The sequence below is a fragment of the Mastigoproctus giganteus genome, chromosome 1 (genome assembly GCF_048544385.1).
Source record: "Mastigoproctus giganteus isolate SK-2022 chromosome 1, ASM4854438v1, whole genome shotgun sequence".
Lineage (NCBI taxonomy): Eukaryota > Metazoa > Arthropoda > Arachnida > Uropygi > Thelyphonidae > Mastigoproctus > Mastigoproctus giganteus.
The window spans coordinates 75,181,033-75,208,338 of NC_143575.1; the positions used below are offsets into that span (position 1 = coordinate 75,181,033).

The 27,306-nt window shown below is 36.9% G+C and overlaps 1 protein-coding gene across 1 annotated transcript in view; it reads right to left on the reverse strand.

Annotated features, from left to right (window-relative positions):
* LOC150090896 (sorting nexin-25-like) overlaps nucleotides 1-27,306 on the reverse strand; it is a 325,882-nt gene that overhangs the window by 243,778 nt on the left and 54,798 nt on the right. The window contains exon 8 of the mRNA XM_090376672.1: nucleotides 4,846-4,919. Within this exon, the coding sequence (XP_090232798.1) occupies nucleotides 4,846-4,919 (74 nt within the window). The remainder of the gene's footprint in view (nucleotides 1-4,845; nucleotides 4,920-27,306) is intronic.

The following is a 27,306-nucleotide window of genomic DNA, read 5'->3' on the forward strand; positions in this document are numbered from 1 at the left end:
GATAAAACCAAAAGCAAGGTTGAAGGTGTTGATGACAGACATGCAATACTAGGAATAGAAAAGCATGAAGCATTCATGCATCAGACAAGTCAGCAGCAGCCAAGTAGAAAGACTTGCACTGAGTTCAATTCTTATTGAACAAGATTTCTAAGTTCATCTGATGCAGAATAATAAAGTTAATTTCAGATGAGTACTCTGAAGGAATAATGACCCCAGCTGAAAAGAGAAGCACAGATTGTCTCTTCTAAAAAGTGTTCGCAACTTCTTAGGAACAAAACAATATGCTAATTATGAAAGTATCAATATGCTTGATAAATTTCAAAAATTAGGATGTAAAAGAAGCTTGAAGTTCATTTCTTGCACTCTCACAAACAGTTTTTCAGAGAAAATCTCATTTTATCAGTGAGGAATAGGATAAGTAATTCTACAAAGATATAATAGAGACAAAAAAAAGAGAGAGAGAGAGAGAGAGAGAGAGAGAGACCTAAAATTTATATCAAGTAATATGCTAAATCAATCATTCATTTCTGTATTAATATGCTTTCATTTTCTTCATTTTGAGTTCATTTTACTATAAAAAAAAGCACACAAATTTTTAAATAAATAAAATTTACAAAATAGGGAAAATTTTTCCTTTTCCAATCGTGTAAAATTCTATATAATGCAAAAAAAAAAAAAAAAATGTCAAGTGTGAAACAGCATAAACTTATGGAAGGTGATACATTAGAACAAAAAACCCATTATATGGAATCCAGAGATCTGTGTAATCACTCTTTCTTGCCTTTTACCTCACTCTTTTATGATGGAAATAAAACAATTTTAACCAGCCAGAAAAGGCTGAAGCTTTTTCAGACTAAAAAACTGCAGTCTTTATAGTGAAAATAGTTTTTATAGTGATCAGTCTAATCAGCACCATGATGCAGTAACAAAGAAACACAAGTCAAAAAATAATTTTGACATAGTATACTTAGATTTCAGTAAAGCTTTCAATAATGTTCCACATGAGATACAGCTGCACAAATTGGAGCAGTACAGCATTATGGGGTGAGTTACTGTCATGTGATGGTTAAGTGGCAGAAGACAGAGAGTGGTTATTAATGGGAACTCCTCTTCTTGGAATAATGTTATCAATGGAGTAACCCAGAGTTCAGTGCTGGGCCTTTTATTGCCTTCAGTATTTTTTTTAACAATAGCGATGAAGGCATTTCCAGCTTAATGTATAAGTTTGCAGGGTGGTTAGCAGTTGCAATAGCATACCTTGATTCCTGTAATAATCAGAGGAATCAAGGTATGCTACTGCAAAAAGAACTAAAATTTTCCAAATCTCAGCCCATCTGCCTAAAAATCATAGGCAGATAGGCTGATACATGGAAATTTAGATTCAACATTGATAAAAGCAACTGTATCATTTATGAAACACTCCCATAGCAATAATCTGGAAATTAGTGCATATGGATAGCAGCAGTCGCAGGATAATTAACAGTTGGGTGTTACCACAACCAAGGTAATGGAGAATGAAAAGGACTTAAGGGTAATTGCACAGTTCAACACGGTTCTCTGAGTAGTGCTGACAGGCTGCTAGGACAGCTCATGGAATTCTGCTAATGATGTATAGGAATTTTTCCAGCAAAGAAAAGAAGGTGATTATCTTGTAAAAAGCACAGGTTAAGCCCCAAAGGCTAACTCCCTTAGCAATAATCTGGAAATTAGTGCATATGGATAGCAGCAGTCCCAGGATAAAATAACAGTTGGGTGTTACCACAACCAAAGTAATGAAGAATGAAAAGGACTTAGGGGTAATTGCACAGTTCAACAAAAGGTTCTCTGCTAGGCTGCTAGGACAGCTTATAGAATTCTGCTAATGATGTATAGGAATTTTTCCAGCAAAGAAAAGGAGGTGATTATCTTGTTGTAAAAAGCAAAGGTTAAGCCCCATCATGAATACTGCATACAAGTCTGGAAGCCTCATTTTAGGAAGAATGTGGATTTGCTGGAACAAGTACAGAGAAGAGCAACAAGATTATTCAGGGATAGGAAAGGATACTCTTACCTAGAAACATTTTAGTTCTGCAAATTGCAGTGCCTGGAAACTAGGCACCTGCAAGGAGATCTGAATGAGATGTGCAAGGCTTTGAATGGATTTATTAAGCTAAATGTTGATGGCATCCTTACTCTTGCTTAGACAACACACTTAAGGGGACATCAATTTAAATTGAAAGAGGATAGATGTGTGAAAATTTGCTTTCAGCAAGAGGGTAACTTAGGTAACTGATTGTTGGAACAAACTTCCATCTGATGCTATCAAAGGGGCTAATATTAATAAATTTATAAGGATTAGACAAATTACAATAGCCAACAATTTTAAACTTTTTTTGATAACATGAATGAATTTAACTAAATTGCATGCACTGAAAACGAAAATGACAGTAGAAAGTTTGTAGCATGTCACATTTTCATGTCATGGCTTCATGCTCCTTTATTTCAAAAATTGTGAATTTTACTAATCTAAATGTACTTGACTACTTTTCTTGTAAATTAATTGCTTGAAATAGAAATAACGACCAGTAAACATTCCAAATGGATAAAAAATAACAAATTTACACTTTATAAACACCTATTTGGATTTAAGTTAGCAATTAACCCACAAAAGTGGAGGCAAAAATAGGAAATCATATTATTTAGTTATTTTTTCCTCTTATGAGCAGAAGGTCCTCCCTTATCAGAAACCAGCTATAGTCACCCATCGTCCTTGATACCTCTGCTCCATAGTGTGGATATCTTGGTGGAATCGTTTCTCCTGCTCATCACTGACAGGTCCCAAGTTGTCCAGAAAGAAGTCCAGGTGAGAATGTAGGAAGTGTTACTTTCAGCGACATTCAGCATCCTAACTTTTGATAGTTATGCAACAATTCTTCTCTTTATAGTTCTCTTTTTTATCAACTCTTTATACTTCTCTACTTTTTATTTCCTAAAAACCCACTAACAATAGCTCTAAAGGATTTCCACACAGCTAATTCAGTGACACCAAGTTTAATTTCAAATATTTCATCCTTTAAAAACCATCTAATTTGTGGGCCAACGAATATACTCTCCTTCAACTTTACATCACTAATTTTTGGAAACTGGCTTTTTAAGTACTTGAAACCTTCACTATTTTTGTCCAAAGCTTTTACAAAATTTTTCATGAGACTGAACTTAATGTGCAAAGGTGGGAGAAGAACCATTTCAGGTTTCACTAAAGGCGTGTATTTGATGTTGAATTTCCCAGGAACATATTCTTCTCTGATGGGCCATTCCTTCACAGTATAATGATGTTCTACTGCTCAACTGTCCCATAAATACCGGAAACAACAATATTGCATTAATTAGAATAAGTAATGCTTCACCAAAAGGAGAAGACCATTGTTACTTGTTCTCAGCAGATCCCACCACCCGGATGGCACCGTTTCAGGGCTATTTGGCCCTTCTTCGGTGGGTGGATAGGTACCCCAGTGATGTAATGATTGCAAAATGGTTATGAAATATAACTCCACAATATGAGTGATGCCATCACCATCAGGGATCTCTCATATTGTGGAGTTATACTTCATAACATTTTGCCATTATTACATCACTAGGGTACCTATCCAACCACCGAAGAAGGGCCAAATAAGGTGCCGTCTGGGGGGGGTGGATCCGATGAGAATAAGTAACAATAGTCTTCTCCTTTTGGTGAAGTGTTACTTATTTGAAGTAGTGCAATATTATGGCAATTCGTTGTGAAGGTATTCACAATATGAGATATAACTTAAACGATGCCGCCTTTGCAAATTTTGCTAATTCAGAGTTTAGCTGTGTACTAATATGATGCATTTGCACTAACTTGTACATATTTCTTATAGTTTAAGGCATTTAATAGCAATGACACGCTATCATAGGTTTCTTTCATAGCCACTGAATGAGCTACTAGGATTGATGGTTTAATATTACCATTGTGTAGCAAAACTGCTTTTAAACTGAGTTTAGAAGAATCAGTGAATAATCTCCATTGTTCAGGATTGTGATCAATCTGTAAACAGATTGATCACAATTGATAATAACCTTCCATTTGATAATAACCCACAAACTTTTCATTTCGGTTTCTAAACACAGAAATCCCCTTGGTTTTACCAGCAAATTCCACTGTTGAAACCTAGATCCTAATATAGCTCATCCTGTTGCTTTGAAAGACTTAAATCGCTAACCAAATCATTAAGTTCACTTTGCTCAATTAAGTGTGGGGGTTTCATGCTTTTCAGAATTGTAACTAGGATCAGCAGACATTGAGGAGGCAGGTATGGGCTCTAATGACTCTTGCTCTTCTTCCAGAATAGTGATTTCTTCACAACTAGTTGGAAGAATAGGAACAGGGAGTTCCGGTGTGTGTCACTGGTCTTACTACGGACTGAAGGTTGGGCTATTTTATTTTAACTCGATTTTTCTTTGAAAACCCCTTAGTATTTGAGGCAGAAATAACAATCTTCGAGTTGACTTGTGCCGATGATCATCGGCACAAGTGCGATGTTGGACAGATTTCGTTGATTTTGAAGCTATTTTGCATTTTTCAAAAAAATGTAACATGATAGAAACTTTTTACTGTCATATTCATAATCAGCACATAAAAATTAACTAAAAATGCTTACTTTAACTCATGTTAGCAAAACCTTGTTGACCAGTATTATTAGAGGGGATGTACAGATATGGTTTTTTTTTTTTTGTTTGGCTGATGCTGTATAAGCTTGTTTCCATGCATCATTTGCCATACTAGTAACACTAATAATCCTTTTTTTGTGAAAGATGCTTTCATGATATAGTTAATATACCTACCTACATCCATTCCTTTTGCTCTCTTTATGTGATTTATTGTAGTTGCTTGCATTATTTCTGTAACTATGGAATACCTATAAAACATGATTTACAATTAAACCAAGAAATGAAATAAGTGTTATTAAACATAAATATACAGAATTTGTGTTCACACTACAGGCAGTTCCCGCTTTACAAGTTTTTTTTTTTTTTTTTTAAGTATATCAATTATCAACAAAACCGAAAATATGAACATTAATTGCAAAAAATGAATGTTAAACATTCATAAATACCGCATTTCAAACCATGTGTAGCTATACAATATAGTGTACCCCGCTTTATGATATTAATCTGTTCCAGAGACACCATCATATCGTGAAAATATCATAATGTGAACCCAATAACACGTTGTTTTCGGTAATTCGTTCCAAGACATTGGAAGTTGAAATTTTCGCTATATAACTAAGCTATTTATCTCTCTACAAGGTCATTTTTATAATGGAAATTGCACAACATTTTCATCGTTATCATATGTTCTGTTATAAGATTCAATTTTGAATGCCTTTGTGATATTTTTCTAAAGCACATTTCTGGGGATTTTTTTTTTTTTTTTGTATTAGTAATGGCCGCATGGAGCAAGAAAGCCTATGGCTTATGCTGCACCAGCCAAAAAAAAAAAAAAACGAATAAAACAATTATAAAAAATAATAATAATAAATAAATAAATAATAATTAATGAAAGAAAAGGAGATTAAACCTATCATCCTATGCGCTTCCCTCACCCAAAGGTACTATCCAGATGGCCTTTGAATTTCCCCAAACTGTCAGCCTCTACCACCCATGTAGGCAACTTATTCCAGTAATTTATAACTTGTTGGCTAAAATAAAACTCCCTGCAGTCCAATCTAAACATTTCCCCCTGCAACTTGAATTTATGTCCCCTAGTTCTAGCATCATTTATAATCTTGAAAATTTCATCCTCATTCATTTTACCGATGCCTCTCAGAGCCTTAAACACCTCAATCAAATCTCCTCTAAGGTGTCTAGTTTCCAAACTCTGCAACACACATATTCGAAGTCTTTCTACATAAGGACGCCCGTTTGCCGATCTCACCAGGCGAGTTACCCGTCTTTGCACCCTTTCAAGAAGCTCGATGTCTTTCTTTAGGTGCGGTCTCCATACTTCAACACAGTATTCCAAGTGTGGTCTAACATAAGCCTTATATAATGGGATTATCATGTCCCTATCTCTACTTGCAAAAGTTCGATAGATCGTCGATAGGACACCATGGGCCTTCCTTGCAACCTGTTTACAATGTTCAGAGAATTTCATGTCGGACCGTATCGTAACACCCAAATCCCTTTCCTCCAGTACTGGGTTTAGTTGAACTCCACCAAGTGAATAAGTTATTTTGGGATTACTGTTTCCCAGGTGTAATACCTTACACTTTGTTGGATTAAAGCATAGCTGCCATTTTTCTGACCATTCCTGAAGTCTATCTAGGTCTCTCTGAAGAAGCTCAGCTTGAACAGTGATCATTAACTACTATACCAATTTTAACATCATCTGCAAATTTAGACATCACGCCCTCTATCCCTCAATCGATGTCGTTTATGAAAATTAAAAACAACAGTGGTCCTAATACTGATCCTTGGGGAACCCCACTTCTCACATCAACCCAATCTGAGGAATAGCCATTTATCACAACCCTTTGCCTCCTGCCCTGAAGCCATCCTGCTATCCATCTAAGGATTTTCCCAGTGATTCCAACCTGTTCCAGCTTATAAAGCAACTGCTCATGTGGGACTGAGTCAAAAGCTTTGCTGAAATCTAAATAAACAATGTCGAAATTATTCCCTAAATGCAGCTCATGAGTGACCCTTTCAAAATAGCAAACCAGATTTGTTAAACATGATTTTCCCTTTACAAAACCATGCTCAGTATCCTTGAGAATTTCAATTCAATCCAAATGATCCTGAATTCCAACCTTGATCATTGCCTCCATGATTTTCTCTACCACTGAAATCAGACTGACAGGTCGATAATTTCCCACTTCACTCTTAGAGCCACCCTTATGTATGGGAGAGACATTGGCACTTTTCCAATCCAAGGGAATCTCCCAGGAGTCTAGTGATGCTCGCATAATTAGCCTCAATGGTTCAATGCACTCGCTTGCCTCCCCCCCCCTTAAGATTATAGGGTATATTCCATCAACTCCAGGAACCTTATTGGCCTGTAGGGCTCGAAAATTTTTTCATTAAATAATCTTGCGAAATTTCAATATCATTAATTACATATTTTTCAACTTCACTCCCACAATTTCCCATTGCCACAAAAGGGTTTTTCATTTGTAAATAACGATGCAAAATAACTGTTGAGTTCATCTGCAATGGCAACTGGTGTATTTAACACTATCCCCTTTCCCTTATGTAAAGGTCTGATCTGGTTTGTCCTGTTCTTCTTGGCATTCATATATGTGAAGAATTCTTTATCCTCCCCCTCTTTGCTCTGCTTGCTAGTGATTTCCCATAAACTGCCTTTGCCTGTCGAACCTTTTCTGTGGCTCTATTACAGATCATCTTGTAGCTGTTATAGGCTTCAGTACCTTTTATTGTTCTGTAACCTTTCCATGCCACCTTTTTCTGCTCAAGTAATGTGGCAACTTCACTATTCATCCAACTTGGAACCCTCCTCCTCGTGGAGTATTTTTTAATGGTAAATACGCATTCAAGGCATCTGTGATTAATGTTTTAAAAGCATACCACAGTTCAATTGTATTCATTCTCTGTGCGATATCTACCCAGTTAATTAGTAAATTAATAAGAGGAGTTTACCTCAATATAGTACGTGGAACACTTCCGTATGATACCCTCCAGAAATTAAAACGGAAAAAACGAAAAAAATCGACAACTTACCGGTACATTAAAGTAAAATATAAATAATTAAATAATCAATTTAACACAATTCAAAATCAATTTAAAACAATTAAAATTCAAATTAACGCAATTAAAAGAATCTAACGAAAATTGTTTTGAATATTTTCGTTAGATTCTTTTAATTGCGTTAATTTGAATTTTAATTGTTTTAAATTGATTTTGAATTGTGTTAAATTGATTATTTAATTATTTATATTTTACTTTAATTATTTAATTATTTATATTTTACTTTAATGTACCGGTAAGTTGTCGATTTTTTCATTTTTTCCGTTTTAATTTCTGGAGGGTATCATACGGAAGTGTTCCACGTACTATATTGAGGTAAACTCCTCTTATTAATTTACTAATATTATTATCAACGTAGAACATATTGAGTATTACAGCTCTGTTTCATACTATCTACCCAGTTAACAGAGGCCACGTAGTACCTTAAGGCATCGTAATTTCCTTTTCTGAAATTAAATCTCATTCCTTTGCCTTTTACTACTGCTACTTCTCTCATCATCATCCACCGTAGAACTCCGTGATCACTTCCTGCTACTGGTTCCTCTACTGTCAGCCCTGTTATGTCATCTGATGATGACATAACAGGGCTGATGGGTGATGATGAGGTCTAGGATATTCTTTTCTCTAGTACTTTCCCTGATATGTCGATACAAATAACAGTCATCTAGTTGATTTAAAAATTTTTTTCCCCATGTCGAGTTTCCTTCCCATTTACTCCAATCAATTATGGGCAAATTGAAATCACCCATAATAAGACATTGATGCTTACTTGCCCATTCTATTTGCATGTAGAGGCTTTTGTCATAATCTTCACAATCACCTGGTCTGTAGATTACTCCTACTCGCATTATACCTTTGTTTCGAAATATCTCACACCATACAGATTCTATACTAGCACGTGAAATGTCTGAATCCGGGAAAGCTATCGTTGCACTCAGGCTGCTTCTGATAAGAAGCATTACCCCACTGCCCCTTCTATCTACCCTATCCTTCCTAAATACATTGTACAAGCCGTATTGAAACTCATCATCCCCAATTTCCGGGTGGCACCACATCTCCGTAAACCCTATTATGTCCGCGTTACTTGTTTTAATCAGCAGTTCGAATTCGCTCATTTTATTGACGACACTTCTAATATTACTATATAAACAATTAAGACTTATTGTTCTTGTATATTTAACTAGCCTAACACAACCCTTGAAGTTTTTTAGGCTCTCTTCCCTAGCATTAGCTACCCACTCACTCGAAACGTTTTTGCCCCCAGAACATCTAGATAATATGTCCAGTTGGAGTAACAGATAAGAACTCTTGAGGTATGTGCAAGAGTTACTTTGACCAATATTATCAGATAAACGCATGTCAGTATTACTCACATCCCCCCTAACTAGTAGTTTCCCTGAAACTTTAAGGTATCCTCAATAATACCGGCAAAAACTTTTGCACCACCTTTGTTTAAGTGAATCCCGTCTCTACAAAACAAATTCCTTCTACCTACAAGTGTGGGCCATGCTGATAGAAATTTCCCCCCTAAAGCCTTGCAGAGTCCTTCAGGTCTTGAGATCATGACCATAAAACAATAAAACAATTTGCACTTTCTGGTTTATTGGGCTGTACTGTTAGTGCAAGCAATTATAAACGGGTAGTAAACTTGATGTTAATGCATTTGCGAAAATACTGATAGCTGGAATTCTGTGTTTTTTTTACGTTATTGTATTAAAATGTGTTTCCCCTTTACTGAAATCTTCAATCATATAAAAAACATAAATAAATTTTCAGAATCTTCTCTTCATTCTTTTTTAAGCTTTGTAAATTTGTTACTCCATGCAAATCGTCTTATTGCAATTTGTGCATGCCGTTAAAAAATGCTTGCACATGCTATTGCGAAATTTATAAAGAAAAGAGAAGATTATTTTGGAAACAAACGCCTCTTAAGCATTGCTGAAGAAGACGACTCCTTGTGCAACAAACCTATGAGTGCCGAGCCAATAATGAGTGTGCATTTAGTCGATGATGATGATGAATAAACATTCTTTAACATTATAAGTCATAATGAATTTCTTTATTATAATAATTTGCTTGATTTTACAGGCTACATTTTCATTTCTTTAGTTAAATCAATCATTGTTTAAACATAAACTAATTAGCTAACTAATTTCATTTTTGAGAATATAACCCTCATTTTTAACATTATGTCTATGGAAAATAAATTCCCACTTTACAAGTTTTCGCTTTACGAGTACGTGCTAGGAACGAATTAACTCGTAAAGTTGGGAACTACCTGTATTCAGTTTGTATAAAGCCATTTGTGCACACAAATACTTTTAGCATCCATTTCAGTGCTGGACCAGTATAATTGGTTGTTTTATTTTTCTTTTCTTGTGCACATTAGGTCCTAATGTGCTATCTCACTCTTGGAAGTAATGGTTAATTCCAGAGGTCACATGATGGCATAACTAGTTAAAAGTAGGATACAAAAGGCATACACATTCAAAGATAGGTTTGGAGATTACTGGTGCATCAGCAACATAGGCTATAATGCACCAACAATGGTAAATGAATAAAAATAGTTATAAAAATAGTAAAAGATAAAAAGGCAATAAAAGATTATCGTGACCCATGAAAACTGAAAACATATTTATGAACAATATATAAATATGTATTAAAATTATATGTAATAAAAGTATGTAATATTTTAAATACATCTAAACAAGTTTATAAATTTTAAATAGTTAAAAACAGCCGACACATGGTCAATGTCAGATAGTATCTGACTGAGTGTATAGGGCTCAGTCAGAGTCAGATATCTAAAAGTGGTAAAAGATAATACATCATTCATCTCAAAAACATGAGCATTTAGTTAAAACATTTAACCCCAGGGGCTCACATCTGGTGAGTATGGGCATGGCACACCCAGGGTCCTGAGCTGGATATCATCATTCTTCTCTTTCTTGGTGATTTCCTTCTATTTATGTGTCTCTCTCTCTCTCTCTCTCTCTCTCTCACAGGGTAACTCGGGAATTTTTTTTTTTTTTTGCTGGTGCAGCATAAGCCACAGGCTTCCTTGCATCATATAGCTAATAATAATAATAATAATGTTTAATGGTTAAAAAGGTATTGCAATTCTCACACATAGGAGGTTCACTGACCTTCAGCTGAAAAGAATGTGTAAGATGTACTATGTCCTATGTGGAGGGGAGCAAGAGCAGCTTCCTCTCTACAGTTCTTGAACAGACTAGATTTCCATGTTTGGATTACAGGTTTAATCTGATACAACTTGTTTGTGATCTGTTCATACCATGATTGTTGCCATTATGAGTGTAATATATTTTGTGTTACATAGTCTGTATAGGGAACCAGCAGGCTGTGATTCCTCTGGGATTGTGCTGATATGATTGCAGCATCTGCCAGGTCATTACTCCCTTATCTCAATGTGGATTGGGGTCCTGCAGAAGCAGATGTTAAATGTAGATTCATAAAGAGAATATAACCTCTGCTGAACCCTGGACAGGACTGGATGACGATTATATCTGACTATTGATAAAGCCTGTAATGCACTTAAAGAATCTATATACCTTCGATAATTAGTTTTAATATAGTCCATGGTTAGATCTACAGCACACAACATTCTGCAGTGCATATTCATTAGTTCCTGGCCAACTGTGGTAATATTAAACATTTCCAGATGTTTGAAGACATTCCAGTCAGTGTGATCAAATCTCTCGTGGTATCTTTGATGGGTAGCATGGTCACTCATTGCAAAGAGTGAATATCACGGGGGAAATGATCATTACCATAAAGGTTGTCTTCAACCTCCTATGTACACACAGGGAGGAGAAAAGGAGAGTATACAGAGAGAGAGAGATCAACTGCTGTAAACATATGGGTTGGAACATGTAAGAACCCACATTTAGAAGGGCCAGGTCTGTTTTTGAGCATATGCTTGATAGTCTAACCCCTTCCGTAGATGTCAGTACTACCTCACAGACTATTATGTCCATTGAAATTCCCTAGTAATAGAAAATGAAATAGAAATTGCTTGATGAGATCATCAAAATCTGCTTGGGGGCTGTTGTTCCCAAGTAACAAATAGTGGCCATTATTTAGATTTGCTGGATCCTTCTGTCAGCTTCCAAAGGACCGAGGGCTTTGTTTTCTCAGTTCTGGATTTATCCTTTGTTGGAAAGAAAGGATGCTGGCCTGTGTCCATTTCTTCCTCTTATGTAAGTCACTTGGTGCCTCCTTGACTTCAACATCCATTTGTTCTTGTGTTGCAAGTGGCTCTTCCAGTTTTCTTGGTTTTTCTTTCCCACTTCATTTCAAAAAATTTCTTATTTGATTTTTAGTTATTTGGGTCAAAATAAAAACAATATTTAAAGGCATTTAGGAATAAAGTTAACATTTTTACAATTTTTTTTTAAAAATCCCATAAAAAAATTCACTGCACAGAGTTGGCCCTAGCAGAAATCATACCTTGAATCCACATTTAGCAAACTCATGAATGAAAGGCTTACTGATCCCCAGAGTATGTCAACAGTATTCACAGTGATAAAAAATGTCAGAGGCAACCTCAATAAGCTGACTCAAAAGACAGTTTACAGAACTGAGATAAATGCAATGGCAACAAATATCAGAAAAATACTTCTTAGAATGAGATTTTTTTGTCACATAACTGCTCATAAGGCAACTCTATTTCCTAGCCATGCTTGTTACTGCTTATTTTGATTCAAATAATGGAAGCATTCAATAATACAGCAGTGGCAGAATGTGATGTGGGGTAATGAATCATATTGAAAAGTTCAGGCATCAGATGAACCCATCTATATATTAGCACATGCCCAAAGGCCAGTTTAATTGACTGAACTGCAACAATGGAGTTCTGAGGTGGTAGTGTGATGGTATGATCCTGTTTTATGTGGATTAAACTTTCAGTTAAAATGTGTCAGCTGGTTGTTATTGATTAAATCACTAATGTGTCTATTGTAAAATTCTATATATCGGTGTAGATACACCATAGTTTACCCATAAATCTGAACTATGTATGTAGTGTAAAGGTAAAGCCATCGTTTTAATTGTATCTCATATTGTGGGTGCCTTCACAATGAAATAGCTGGTATTGCACTACTTCAAATAAATAACACTTCTCTAGTAGAGAAGACTACTGTTATTTATTTTCAATGGATACCACTACCACCCAGACGATCGTTTCGAAGCTGGTAGGCTTCATCATCAGTGGGTGGGCAGGTACCCTGGTAATGCAACATGCCATCACAGTTGCAAAGTTATTTCCACAATATGAGAGATGCCAAACGGTGTTGGTAATAATGTATTAGAAGACGAAATGCACAAGGCATAATTTCTTATGGGTTTAGGTAATTAACTATATAATATCGGTGTAGATACACCATAGTTTACCCATAAATTTGAACTACATATGTAGTGTAAAGGCATCGTTTTAATTTGTAAAATTCTGAACAATTCAGCCTTGAAAAAATTGTGTGAATTCATTTTAGAGAGAGAGAGAGAGAGAGAGAGAGAGAGAGAGACACACACACACAATGCACTTCTTACTCTTTACATTGTATCCCTCTACATTAGCTAAGCAAAAGTAACAGTCATCTCAGTGGTTTGTAGGCTTCCACCAAATCATGAGAAGTGCAAATGGCATAGCCTTCTTTTTACCATTCCATTTGTTTACCTTGGTCACTGAGTTTCACTCCAAAATAAGCAAAACATACATTTCTTACAAAATCTGTAATGTCTTGACTTTGCTTGAGAACTACATACATTCTACAAATATGACAAAATAAATTCAGATTGTTCAAACACTTGCGTGAAGACATTTTACTCACCTTTCAGCACAAGTTTGCCATGCTAACCTCAAAAATAAACTTAGCTCGCACTGATAAACACTGCTGCATGGAGCTTTCTCAAGGTCAAGAAACAAATAACTGAAGGCAGTGTTGCCTAACTTAATAACTAACTTAATACATTCAATACTACAACTCATGATATCAACTTCAGTGATTTGTGAAAATTGGTACACGATAGAAACAAATAACGTTTCTGAAATCAGTGTAAAAAACTACGTTAAAAACAGATATTAGTGTACAAACATTGAAAACCATGCAGAGTGGTGTTATTCTTTTTTTGTGTAGAATGATGGAATATAAAAAAATAAAGTAAAATATATATAAAAAATACCTAATATGCAGAGTAAAAAATTATTAAAATATTAAAAAAATAAATTTTTCTAAAGAGGCAATTTACCAACAGCTTCAATGCCAGGACATCTGGCATTGAAGCTGTTGCAGATAATATGCAAACTAACTCCACTAGGACTTCCAGTATTGTTAAATAGACATGACTAAGTTTTTCTTATTATTACTATGTATAATTTTACATATCTGCTTGAGTGAGTTAGTGAGAGAGAGAGATTTAGTATCAGCAACCTTCATAACTTAGCACATACTGCTCTTATAGATTTCAGGCCATATAATACTGTATGCTTCATGTGTACATTGGTGTGCGTGGTGTGAAGTACATACACCAACTTGCAGAATGTCAGAAATTTTCAATTCAAATGTGGAGGTATGCAATAAAACTTCTATATCTTTCACTTTTTAATCTAGTTTAGCAAAGTAGTTAAAAAAAAAGAGGAAAGCTCCTGAAGCAGCTTCCATGAATAATTTCTTCCATAAACAGCAATTTAATTTACATACACAATTGTAATAAAATATACATTTTTCCAACTGTACCCTGAGACAGAGGAGACAGAAAATTCAAAACACTGGGCATTTTCTATCTCTTCACTCTTAGCCATTTATGTAAGTCAAACTGGTCAATGATTCATGCAAGTGCTATTTGGAGTAAGTTATGAAGTTCAGAGTACGTGATGACAGTGCTAAATGAGAGGATGTTGTTGTTGTTGTTATTTGGTTTTTAGGAGCATTAGCAACTAAGGCCATATTGCTCCGGGATATGCGGTGGTCATTCCTTGACCTTTCCGCATACTCCGTATTTGGTGGTGACGGGCTCGAACCCCGGTCTAATCAAGAAGCGTGTGCTACGCACTTTTGCTCCTTCCCACCTGGCTACGGAGGCGTCCTAAATGAGAGGAATATTGCATAATTATATGTATTACCAGCAAATAATAACTCAAAATACAGATATACTTTCTTTAGTAGGTCGGTAGGGAAGTAAAACTGTGCATAATAAAACACACAGCTCTTGTTTTAATGTACAGCTTGAATACACTGAGTGGCATAACTATTATTGTGGTAAAAACATCTTTGTTGTTATTATGTGTGAAAAACAGAAACATTTCATGTACTGCAATAGTTATTATTTTTTTTTTTATTTTTCATGTGCAAAGTTATTTTTTTCTCTAAGTACATTGATTTTTTTTTTTTTTTTTTTAAAGAATACCCTAAACACTTAGTACCATGCATGGCTTGATGGCTGAGAAGACAGAATATACTTACTGATTTGAATTTCTGTAGATTGTAATTTTTGGGAAATACATGCAACACAGAAGGTTGTTCCAAAAATCAGAAGTAGAAAGGATAAATAAGAAAGAGTTGGTTTTGTGAGTTTGAATTTGGACAGTGAATGGATGCTGACTTCTTATGGTGTGTTCAGATTGGTTTGAAAGAAAGTGGGGAAAATCACAGATTCAGAAGAATGTTATCCGTGGAAGTATCTACAAAAAAAAAAGGCACGCAGCAGAAACTGAGTAACTAAGAGACAAAGACTGAAGTAACTTTGTAAGAGATGAGTCATTAATTAACCTGACTACCCTCTTTTGAATGAAGTCAAGATGATTGAGAGAGGTTTTGGAAGCACCAGCCCAGAGGGGGAACAATATTCCATGACAGGGTGTATTTGAGATTTGTAGAGTAGAGTAATTTTTTAGACAAAAGTAATGCTAAGAGTGAAAAAGAAAACCCAGTTTTTGACATGCAGAAGAAGAAATATTTGTGATGTGCTTATGCCAAGAGAGATTAGAAGTCAGGGTAATCCCTAATAGAGATATGTGATCTTGTCTAAAAATCTGAGTGTCACTGAAGATGAGCATAGGAGCAGTAGACTCTTTTTTGTGAAATATAAGATATGGGGCAAGATTTCTCAAATTGAAAGGTAGAATGTAGTGTGTGCTATCATCAGATAAACTATGGATAGGATTTCCAGTCAACAGAAGAAGGTCATTAATAAACAAGAGGAAAAGTGTGGTAGTAAGAACTGAACCCTGGAGAACACCCACATTACTGAAGATGCTAGAAGAGAGTGCTATCTACCATCACCCACAATCAGCATTCAGAGAGAAAACTGGAAACCCAATTATAAAAAAACAGTTACCAGGCCATGAGATGAGAGAGCTTGTGTAGAAGAACTTTATGTCAAACATGATAAAAAGCCTCAGAAACATCGAGAGCAACTGCTTCAGTTTCAACAAATTTTTCCATTGAATTTGTCAAAGATAAGCAGCACAAATCAGCAGTGGATCAATACTGATGGAACCCATATTGGCAATTGATCAGATGGAAGGTTCTGATATAGTTTAAGAGTTGGGAGTTAATGGATTTCTCCATCAACTTTGGAAAGAGTACAGGTTTCAGATTACAAAGGTAAGAGATTTTCTGGTTACGTACACTAGATGAGGTGTGTGTGTGTAAAAAAACTGAAGCCAACAGGAGTTCTGCACATAACAATCACCAAGGAAAATTTCCTCTATTATGAGATATGTGTTAGACTAGAGAAAGAAGAGTTTCAAAAAAAAAAAAAAAAAGAAGTCAAAGAGTGCCTAGTGGTTAGTGGAGATGAAAGAATGCCAGAAGTAGCAGATGAATTCAAGAACATGAGGGTAAAGAGATTTTAAGCCAGAGATTATCAAAAATAGGAGATTGCAAATTAGGAAGTCTCTGACAAGGAATATCAGAGCATACATGCAGAAGTATTATCTTTTAAGTTAAAGGAATCATAGAGCAAACAGTTAAGGTAACTGAGATAAACAGTGGTTTGAAGCAACCAATAACTGATACGCTGTCAGAAAACCTAAGTGGAGCTGTAGACTGTAGGTGGGAATGAATATCAATGAGATTAGAACTGAGATGGGGGTTTCGAGATAGGGGCTATATCTTAGGATCATAATAATGTGGATTTATTTACTACCACATGATGATTAAAGCTTAATGATTCCTTTGAACACAGCTTTAGTTCCTCCCTTTAATTAGCCTCCCTTAGAAAATTTAGAAAATCCTGTGACCGTGTATATTTGTGAAATGAATGAGGAAGTTTTTTAGAGGTTTAGATCTTTTTGCAGAAAAGTTTGATCTATTAGTCTGACTATTCATGATACATTTGGTATAAATAAAAAGTGAAGAGGGAATACGAATGAAATAATGAAATTTTTGGATATGGTACACACAACAATATACCCAGCTCCATAAGAGAGAATCTTGCTGCCTCTATTCTGCCTAGACAATGTTGCCTTCATACAAACTACTTGAACTCCCTTCAGTCACTAACTGGCAGTGTAAAAGAAGCAAGATTCTCTCTCTCTCTCTCTCTCGCATTCAGCTTATGCATGTGGTAACTTAAAGGTATACAGCATCTACACTGGAAAATCAAAAATTTTGTATTTAGTGATCAGCCTATTTTGGTTTCAGTGGTGTGAACAAAATGGATTACATACATGCCCGTAACATACCTTAGAGTTATATGAAGAGGTTTATATGAAGAGGTATATCTCCGAGATTCAGTGCAATCTCGATATTTCTTTTTTCGATAGAAATATAAAATTTAAAGGTGAAATATATATGTACAGTAGCAAATTTTCATTATAGCTTCATTCAAATTCATCATAACAATGTTTTGACTGTAGATGTTTTTGGGAGTCTTTGAATTAAACAAGCTATACACAAGTTTCAGGGCCCAATTCAGATTTCAAATTTCATTGCAGACTCCAAATTATCTGTACTAAAGTGCATGTAAAAACTGTATGTATTGTTATTTGGGAACATTAGTGACATGACATTCTGAATAATACAACATTAAATTAATGATGATATACTGCAGTGTATTTGTGAAGAGAATCAGGAAGTTTCTAGAAGCTTTCTTTTTCCAGATATATATATTTTTTTACTTTAGTAAAACTAGTCATGAATATTTAGGGTAAAAATAAACAAAACCTGCAACATCTCATACGTACAGGATATTTTTCAAGTTTCTAAACCCATACAATTTCATATATCTCTTATTACACTTAAGGGAATGACATAATTTGGTTGATGTGTAAATCAGAAGCTATGGGTAGCAGTAACCGAGAAACATACCAACTGTGTGGTACTACACGCAGGGAGGTGGAGAATGAAAAAGACCTGGGGATAATTGTGCAGTCGGATATGAAGTTCTCTGAGCAGTGCATACCTACTGCCACAGCATGTCAAGGAGTTTTGTTAATGATACATAGGAATTTTGCTAGAAGAGACAAGGAGGTGATTATCCCCTTGTATAAGGCAATGGTCAGGCCACACCTTGAGTACTGCATACAGGTCTGGAGGCTTCGTTTTAGGACATTTGTAGAGTTGCTAGAACAAATACAGAGAAGGGTAACAAGATTGGCGGAAGGAACAAAAGGGTGCTCTTACCAAGAGAGGAAGTTCTACAAGTTGCAGCATCTGGAGACTAGGTGCAGTGATCTGATTGAGGTGTACAAGGCCTTGAATGGTTTGAGCAGGCTCAATGCTGATGCAATACTTCCACTTGCTGAGATTAAGAACTTGAGGAAGCATAGATTCAAATTGAGAAAAGACAGTTGTAGAATAGATGTGTGGAAGTTTGCCTTTAGCCAGTGGGTAGTTGATTGATGGAACAGACTTCCATTTGTTGCTGTGAAAGTTGATAGCTTAAATAAATTTAAGGCTGAACTAGACAAAGATTTGGAGTGACTGGAAGGTGGGTTTTTTTTTTTTTTTTTTTTGGCTGATGCTCTATAAGCTTGCTTTCTTGCATCATATGCCTCAACTAATGCTAATATCTTAAAGAGCTGGCATTTCTGAAACATCCACATTCACTTGAAGAATTCAAGCACACCATGACTGTGTCATAGTGTCCTTGCCAAAATTCCTCAGGAATGCTTCACTACATCACCAGAAATGTGTCACTGGCTTCAAGTGTGTTTAGCACAGTATGGCAATCACTTCAAACATCTCTTAAAATGCATTGTGATATTATAAAACAGGTCTACAGGTCAAAAAATTATATGTTCCTCCTGCTTGTGTATGTAGAAATATATGGAATTCTATGGGTTTAGCAACTTTAAACGCATCCTGTAAATGCTACATGATAGCGACAATATTATTAACTAGCTGATTTAGAAGTACCCTAAGGTACTCGGAATTTAGTTCAGTCTCCATGGGGTCATTTTTATAAATTTGTTTTAAAATCATAATCTCAAAATGTAGAGGATGTTGTATTTCACTATAATCATTATCATATACTGAAAAGATATTTATACTACAAAAAGGAAAGAATTGGGAAAAGCAGAGAATTTGGCATCACAGTCATCATCTTTGGCTTCACTATAATTCCTATGATATATTTACATGATATTAATAATAGTATTTGTAGTGGAAAGAAGCTATGCAAGGAAGAAAACTAATATAGCATTAGGCTGGCTATTATTTAGTGGAGGGCAAACATGGCCACAAGTAAGAATATTATAGGTTCAAGGCCAAATGATGCCATGAAAAATGGCATTGAAAAATTGAACTGTGGCACTGACTGGCTGCTGTTGATAATTAGTATTAGTAGTGGCGAATTATGCAAGGAAGTGAGCTTATACCAAATCAGCCAAAAAAAAAAAAAACCATCCTTAGCCATATCATGAATAAACAAATTTATTTATCTGGTATGGAAAAAATTTAAAAAAATGAACAACTTTGTTTGCTTATCCCTTCTAATAATTTGTTCAATTCTCTAGATTTATTCAAATGCCTATTTTCTACAAAACTATCCTGAAACAATAGTTTTCCAATTTAAATTTGTCTGCTTTGTGTGTCATCCAAAAGAGAGAGCAAGAGCAAGGATACCATCAGCATTTAGCTTACTCAATCAATTTCAAGCCTTAACTATTTCAATCAGGTCTCTTCTTACATGTCTAATTTCCAGATGCTGAAAGGTACAGAATTCGTCTTTCTTAATAAGGGAATGCTTTTTTGTCTTGGAATAATCTTGTTGCTCTTCTTCGCAACCCATTCCAACAGATCTGCTTTCTACCCGAAATGAGGGTTCTAATCCTATATGCCGTACTGAATTATTGCTTAACCATTGTTTAATATGAGATAAGATACTCACCTTTGTCTCTGCTGGCAAAATTCCTGTATGTAAATCAACTCCACAAGCTGTCCTAACAGCCTGTCTACACTGTTCAGAGAACAGTGTAGACAGGCTGTTAGGACAACTTGTGGAGTCAATTCTCAACCACCTTGATTTTTCATTTCTCAACTACCTTGATTTAGTACAAGTCAAAGGGTATGTTATTCTGGATCACTACTAATCAAATGCATTTATCAATGTTAAACTTCAATGCTCTTTTTAAAACCGCTAATTTATGCAGATCTTGTTAAAGTAAATACCCTGATAACCACATGTCCACCTTTGTATCGTTAACAATCTTAGTCAATTAAACTTGATTTGCCTACACCAATAACATTAATAAATATTGAAAACAGTAAGTGATCCGATACTAAACCCTGTGAGATGCCACTCATAACATTGGCTCATTTAGAGAAATGGCCAAAGTGGAGGAGATCCACTTTGGCCATTGCCTACCACTCAACCATCCTTTTATCCGCAATAGTTTTCCCCAATGCTACTACTGCTCCAATTTGTACACCATGAGTACTGCTTTCTTTCATTGTCTCTCTAACAGCCATCCAATAAACTCAGATAAGTCTTGCTATTGTATGAGTGAGCAACTCACAAATTCTGGTCAATATCTGGAAAAGTTTATTTTTTTTCTTTTCTCTTTTTTTTGGCTGATGCTATATAAGCTTGCTTTCTTGCATCATGTGCCTTTACTAATGCACATGATGCAATTTTAAATGCCTTTAAAATCACCCATTATAAGACATTCTGATTTACTGATTGTTTTTTTTTTTTTTTTTGTTTGTTATTTGGTTTTTAAGAGCATTAGCAACTAAGGCCATATTTCTCCGGGGATCATTCCCTGACCTTTCCGCATCCTCCGTATTTGGTGGTCACGGGCTCAAACCCCCGGTCTAATCAAGAAGCGTGTGCTAAGCACTGCTGCTCCTACCCACCTGGCTACGGAGGCGCCTCTGATTTACTGGCCCACACTATTTGTCTGTACAGTTGCTCATTATATTGATCACAGTCATTATGTCTATAACCCATTCCTACTCTCATTTTTGTTTTCCCAGTGCTTATGTCACACCAAACTGACTCAATATTGCACTGGCCACCCATGTCGACTCAATGCACTGCCATATATTCTTTGAATTTCTTAACCAAGTGCATAACTCCCCACCCCCAAACTGCTGTTTTGTCTGTCCTTTCTGTACACATCATACTTGCCATATTTAAATTCCACATCCTATATTTATGTGGCACCATATACTCCAATATCTCTACAATGTCTAACATTTGATGACTTGACCAGTACCTCAAATTCATCAAATTTGTTTACTATATTCCTAAAACTGGTGTACATGCAATTATATATGTATGTGTTTTTGCACTCAGTAACTTAACATAGCCCATCTGTCTGTCCCACGAGGCTCTCCACAGACCTTGTAATCCCCAACATCTTGCTTTCCAGGCTGCTGCATATCCCATAAATATAGAAAGTAGTCACCCAAAAATGTCCTGCTGCTATGTGAGCAATCAACCCTCAAGCTCTCATTAATATCTAGAATGTTAAAATCGGAAATGAGAAGACATTCTGATTTACTGGCCTACTCTAGCTGTCTGTATATTTTTTGTTATACTCATCCCAGTCATTAGGCAAATAGCACACTCCTACTCTCGTCTTCCTTCTGAGATGCTGAACAGATGTAGCTTGACCAAGATCTTTGTTTCTCAAAGGTGCTTTCCTGGTTTGGATTATTGCTCTGCAATGCTTTTCATGCAGTGGATCTGCAGTGACAGGTTATGGTCTAATCCATGCTCTAGACTATGATTCCAACAAAGAGATAGATATAAATATTATATCTATCTCTTTGTTGGACTCTGATGGTTGGATCTGGGTTGGATCTTTGTATTCAGCCCTCAAGGATTTTTTAGACTGCTCTCCATGCTTGGCATTTGTACTCATAGGCTCTGGACTGTGCCTCCTGATTTGATCTACATGTTGTATTTGTGTAGATTCTGGTCTGGATCCCTGCTCTGAACAGGGATGTCTTTGTTGTTTTGTTGTTGGGAGTCAACTTGGATGCTGTTTTTAGCAGAGGACTGTGCTGGTAACTGCGGATGTAACTGTACTGGCAATTGGGGACCTATGAACTACGTGTGCAAACTCTCACCAAAATAGTGAACCTCACCTGATCAGACAGTGATTTGATTGGGAGTTTCAGACTGCAAAATTCAGGTTCTTATTGGACAGAGATAGTGCATAGAATTTGTAGACATTGTATGCACTATATTAAAATTCTGTATCCACCATGTCATAGCACATTTCTGATATTCCTATAATGTTTGTATTCAATGACTTAACCAATACTTCAAATTCATCAAATTTATTCACTATGCTCTTAACATTAGTGTTATCATCATATATCTTCTCCAAAGATATTCATATTACAAGAAGAAAAGAACTGAGAGAAGCAGAGAACTTTGCATTGGCATCCAATCATACACTGAGTTGGCACTGCATTAGTAACACTTATCTAATACACCTTGGGGCCACCGTTCACCTGTGATACAGCTTGTACATGCCTTGTTTGTTTGTTGTTTGGTTTTCAGGAGCATTAGCAAATAAGGCCATATTGCTTGGGATATGCGGTGGTCATTCTCTGACCTTTCCGCATCCTCCGTATTTGGTGGGCACGGGCTCGAACCCCGGTCTAATCAAGAAGCGTGTGCTACGCACTGCTGCTCCTGCCCACCTGGCTACGGAGGCGCTGTACATGCCTTGGCATAGACTCCAATAATGCCTGCCCACTGTCAGGTGGATGGTCATAGCATTGGATGTCCTTTTCCAGTAGGTCCAAATATGCACAATTGGGTTAAGATTAGGTGAGCTGAGCAGCCGGAGAAAGATGGAGAATTCACTGTTTTGTTCCCAAAACCAGTTAGCAACCTGCCAGGCATTGTAGCATAGTTCACTGTCTTGCTGACAGATGCCAGAGTTGTCTGGATACACTGTTATCATGAAGGGGGGACATATTAGGTTGGTGACAATAGAAAGGTAAGTATTCCCATCAAGCTATTGATTAATGGTGATCAGAGGACCCAGGACTTGCCATGAAAACAGTCCTGAAGTCATAAAAACACCACCCCTCCAGCTTGCCAAACATCAACAGAGTATCTAGATGTCATGGCCTCATGTTGCTTTCAAATGCAGATATGCCTTCAGCATGATAGAGCCAGAAACAGGATTCAACAGACCAGGTGACAGATTTCCACATCAGTGGTCGAGCATTGATGCAGATGTGCCCATGCAAGGCAGTTTCTTGTGTCTCACAGTGAACATGGGTAGTACCTGTGAAGGCTCCTGACTACTGTCGCTTATACAAGCTAATCTTTGTCACACAGTTCATGTGGATATTGATCTTGCTATTTCTGTGTTGTATTGGGTGGTTAGCTGGGTCACTGCTGCATTGCTGCTGTGTTATGAGACAAGACACACAATGCTCACCATGGATGACCAGCTGAAGGTCACATGTGGTGACCTTTGGCTGTTTGTTTAACTGCTGTTGAGCCAGTTACTGCACAGTTGCTAGATTTGTGACACCACAGAATGGAAGAACTTAACCATGTTGGCTGTTATTGAGATACAGGTGCCTGCACATCATGCCCTACAATCATTTCACATTTGAAGTTGGAAAGCTCTCCATGCTGACTCATTCTTCCTCAGAGACACTCAAAACTGACTGCCATACATCTGAACAAGTCTTATATCGGCCATTTCCGACTTTGGGCCTTCACCAGCATCAGAAACCAGTCTATACCGACATGAGGGGGCATTGCTAATGCAAAGCTACCTCAGTATTATTCATGAATATTCAAGCTCATCCCAATTCATATCACATCTCATAAATATTATTCATAATACAAGACAAAAAAGATGGAGAAAAAATCAGAGGGCACTGTTCTCATCTGCATCAAGGATTATAATCACTTTTCACTTAATATTATATCTAACACTGTTCTCATCTGCATCAAGGATTACAATCACTTTTCACTTAATATTATATCTAACACTGTTCTCATCTGCATCAAGGATTACAATCACTTTTCACTTAATATTATATCTAACACCAGACTTGCCATTTCTGCTATGGTTGGGAGTGAGGGCAGGCATAACATCTGGGTGGTCTTCTCCAGTGGTACTAGAATCTTAGTACCATTGAGAATACACAAGATTATGAACTGGACAACCAGCATGATGGTGATCCATTTCATAATCTTATAAGCAAAGTAACTAGACTGACAACATTATGCATACAAAGTTCACATCACATGAATATCAGCTCCATTAATATTTTAGGCTTTCAAGTGACTGACTGAGTTGACACTGCAAAAGCACAGATCATAGTTAGAGCTGCTATGATTTTCTGCTATTATAAAGCATATTTATACAAATCAACATTTAAATTAAATTAAAATTAATTAAATATCTCTTAATGTGTCCAATTAGGACATTGTTGTCACATGCTGTTGTTGTTGTTTTGGTTTTATTGGCGCATTAGCTACTAAGGCTATAATGCGCCAAGGCCATGTCATTTATAAAAAAGTTTAAACTTTCAGTGACCTAATTAGTTAGGTCACTATGTCCAAAGGTATAATAAATATATAAAGGAAAAGTGTATATTTTATATTCGATTAAAAATATTTATTGATTTTAAAAAGCTAAAAACAGCTGACACATTGTCATTGTCACAGCTGACACGTATACACTCAGTCGGATAAAATCTGACTGAGTGTATACGGCTCAGTCAGATGATGAAAAGCGGTAAGACGGATATTTCTAAAATCTGGACAATCAATTAAAATGTGTCTCATGGATAAAACTGTGCCACAGTTCTCGCACATAGGACAGTCATCTGCCCTCAGCAAAAAAGAATGTGAAAGATGACCGTGTCCTATGTGGAGACGAGCTAGAACAACTTCCTCCTTACGAATCCTGCGCAGACTAGACTGCCACGGTTCAATTACAGGCTTTATACGATGTAATTTATTCGCAGTCTGCCTATTCCACGAATCCTGCCATTGGGAATGTAACTTTTGCTGTACTATTTGCCTATAGTCTGTATAGGGGACTAACAGGCAGCAGTTATTATTGGGAATTGCTGATTTGGCTGCGGCGTCAGCCAAATCATTTCCCCTAATCCCAATGTGGCTCGGAATCCAGCAGAAGCGGATGTCATATTCGCGTTCATGGAGAACGTGAATCTTCTGCTGAATGCTAGACAGAACTGGATGAGGATTATACCTCACAGATATTAAGGCCTGTAACATGCTAAGAGAGTCGGAATATAAAATGAACCGTTGGTATTGGCATTCACTAATGTGATCCAAAGCTAACTCTATGGCATGCAGCTCTGCAGTAAAGATACTGCATTCAGAGGGAATCTGCTCCGATGTAGTGCTGTCTGTAAAGACAGCAGCAGATCCCACATATGATTCCGACTTCGAACCATCTGTGTAGACTGGCGCGAAGTCAGAATGTTCAGCTCGGTGTGCTGAATAAAGCTGCAGACCGATGATGGAGTGTCCGACTTTCCCCAATTTCTAAGGGACAAGTCACATGCCGGGAAATGAGCATGCCAGGGTGGAAAGGGTTGCTTTGGTGTTTGGGCAACCTTGTCTACCTTCATATTAAGTTCTTTGAGTAGCTCTTGGAGACGAATACCAAAAGGACGATTGGCAGTCTTACGGGTGTTGTACAAATTTTCCCATCGTGGCTCAAAAACGAATGGCCACGTAGGATGGTCTGGCAGGGATTTCAGTTTTAAGGCGTACTTTAAAGACAACTGCTTACGACGAAGCGATAACGGTGGTTCGTTTGCTTCGACGTATAAGCTCTGGACAGGGGATGTTCGAAATGCTCCAGTAGCGATACGTAGAGCCTGATGATGGACAGGGTCCAGCCATCGAAGGGCACTGTCTCTGGCTGAACTATATACTTGGGACCCATAATCTAATTTGGATCGCACAAGTGCACGATAAAGCCGTAGCAGGGTGCATCGGTCTGCACCCCAAGATAAAGAGGAGAGCGAGCGGAGCATATTAAGGGCTCTTGTGCACTTTGTGCGGAGTTGACGAATATGATCCAAAAACGTGAGTTTTTTATCGAATATGAGTCCCAAGAATTTTGTGTTCGCTGCTACTGGAATAGCATTTTGTCCGAGCCTTAATTCAGGTTCAGGATGAAGATTACGCTTGCGACAAAGTGTACGCAAACGGTCTTCTCCGGCGAGCACCTGAAGCCATTAGCAAGTGCCCAGACATTCAGATTATCAATGGCTTTCTGCAGTTGTCTTTCGATAACCCTCATGTTGCACGACTGGCAAAAAATGCTAAAGTCATCAACATAGAGGGCACTGTTTACAGTTGGAGGAAGTTGTTCTGTGATGGAATTTATTTTTATGGCAAAAAGCGTGACACTTAATACTGATCCTTGTGGTACTCCCTCCTCTTGGCTAAAGGAGCGAGAGAGTGAGGATCCCACACGAACTTGGAACGATCGATTGGCTAAAAAGTTTTGAATAAAAAAGGGCAGATGCCCTCTTAGGCCTAGGCTATGTAGGTCTTTTAAAATGCCAAATCTCCAAGTTGTGTCATACGCTTTCTCCATGTCAAAGAACACCGACACCAAGTGTTCCCGTTTTAGGAAAGCATCCCGGATGGATGCTTCCATTCTAATAAGATGGTCCAAAGTGGACCGGTTCCTTCGGAAGCCGCACTGGATGCTGGAGAGAAGGTCATTTGATTCTAAATGCCATATTAAACGAGAATTAACCATTCTCTCCAGGATTTTGCACAGACAGCTAGTCAGAGCAATAGGACGATAGTTGGTGGTGACTTTTGGATCCTTTCCTGGCTTAGGGAAGGCAAGAACGATTGCCTTTCGCCAGGAGTCCGGAAACTGCCCTTCAGTAAAGATTCTGTTATACAGAAGGAGCAGACAATCCATAGATTTTGGTGAAAGATGTTTAATCATTTCATAATGGATGCCATCTGGTCCAACAGCACTTGCTTTGGAAAGAGTAAGAGCTCTTTTCAGTTCCTCTATAGTGAACGCCCCGTTGTAGGGATAGAGGCCCTTGGTCTTAAAATTAAGTGCTTGTTTTTCCA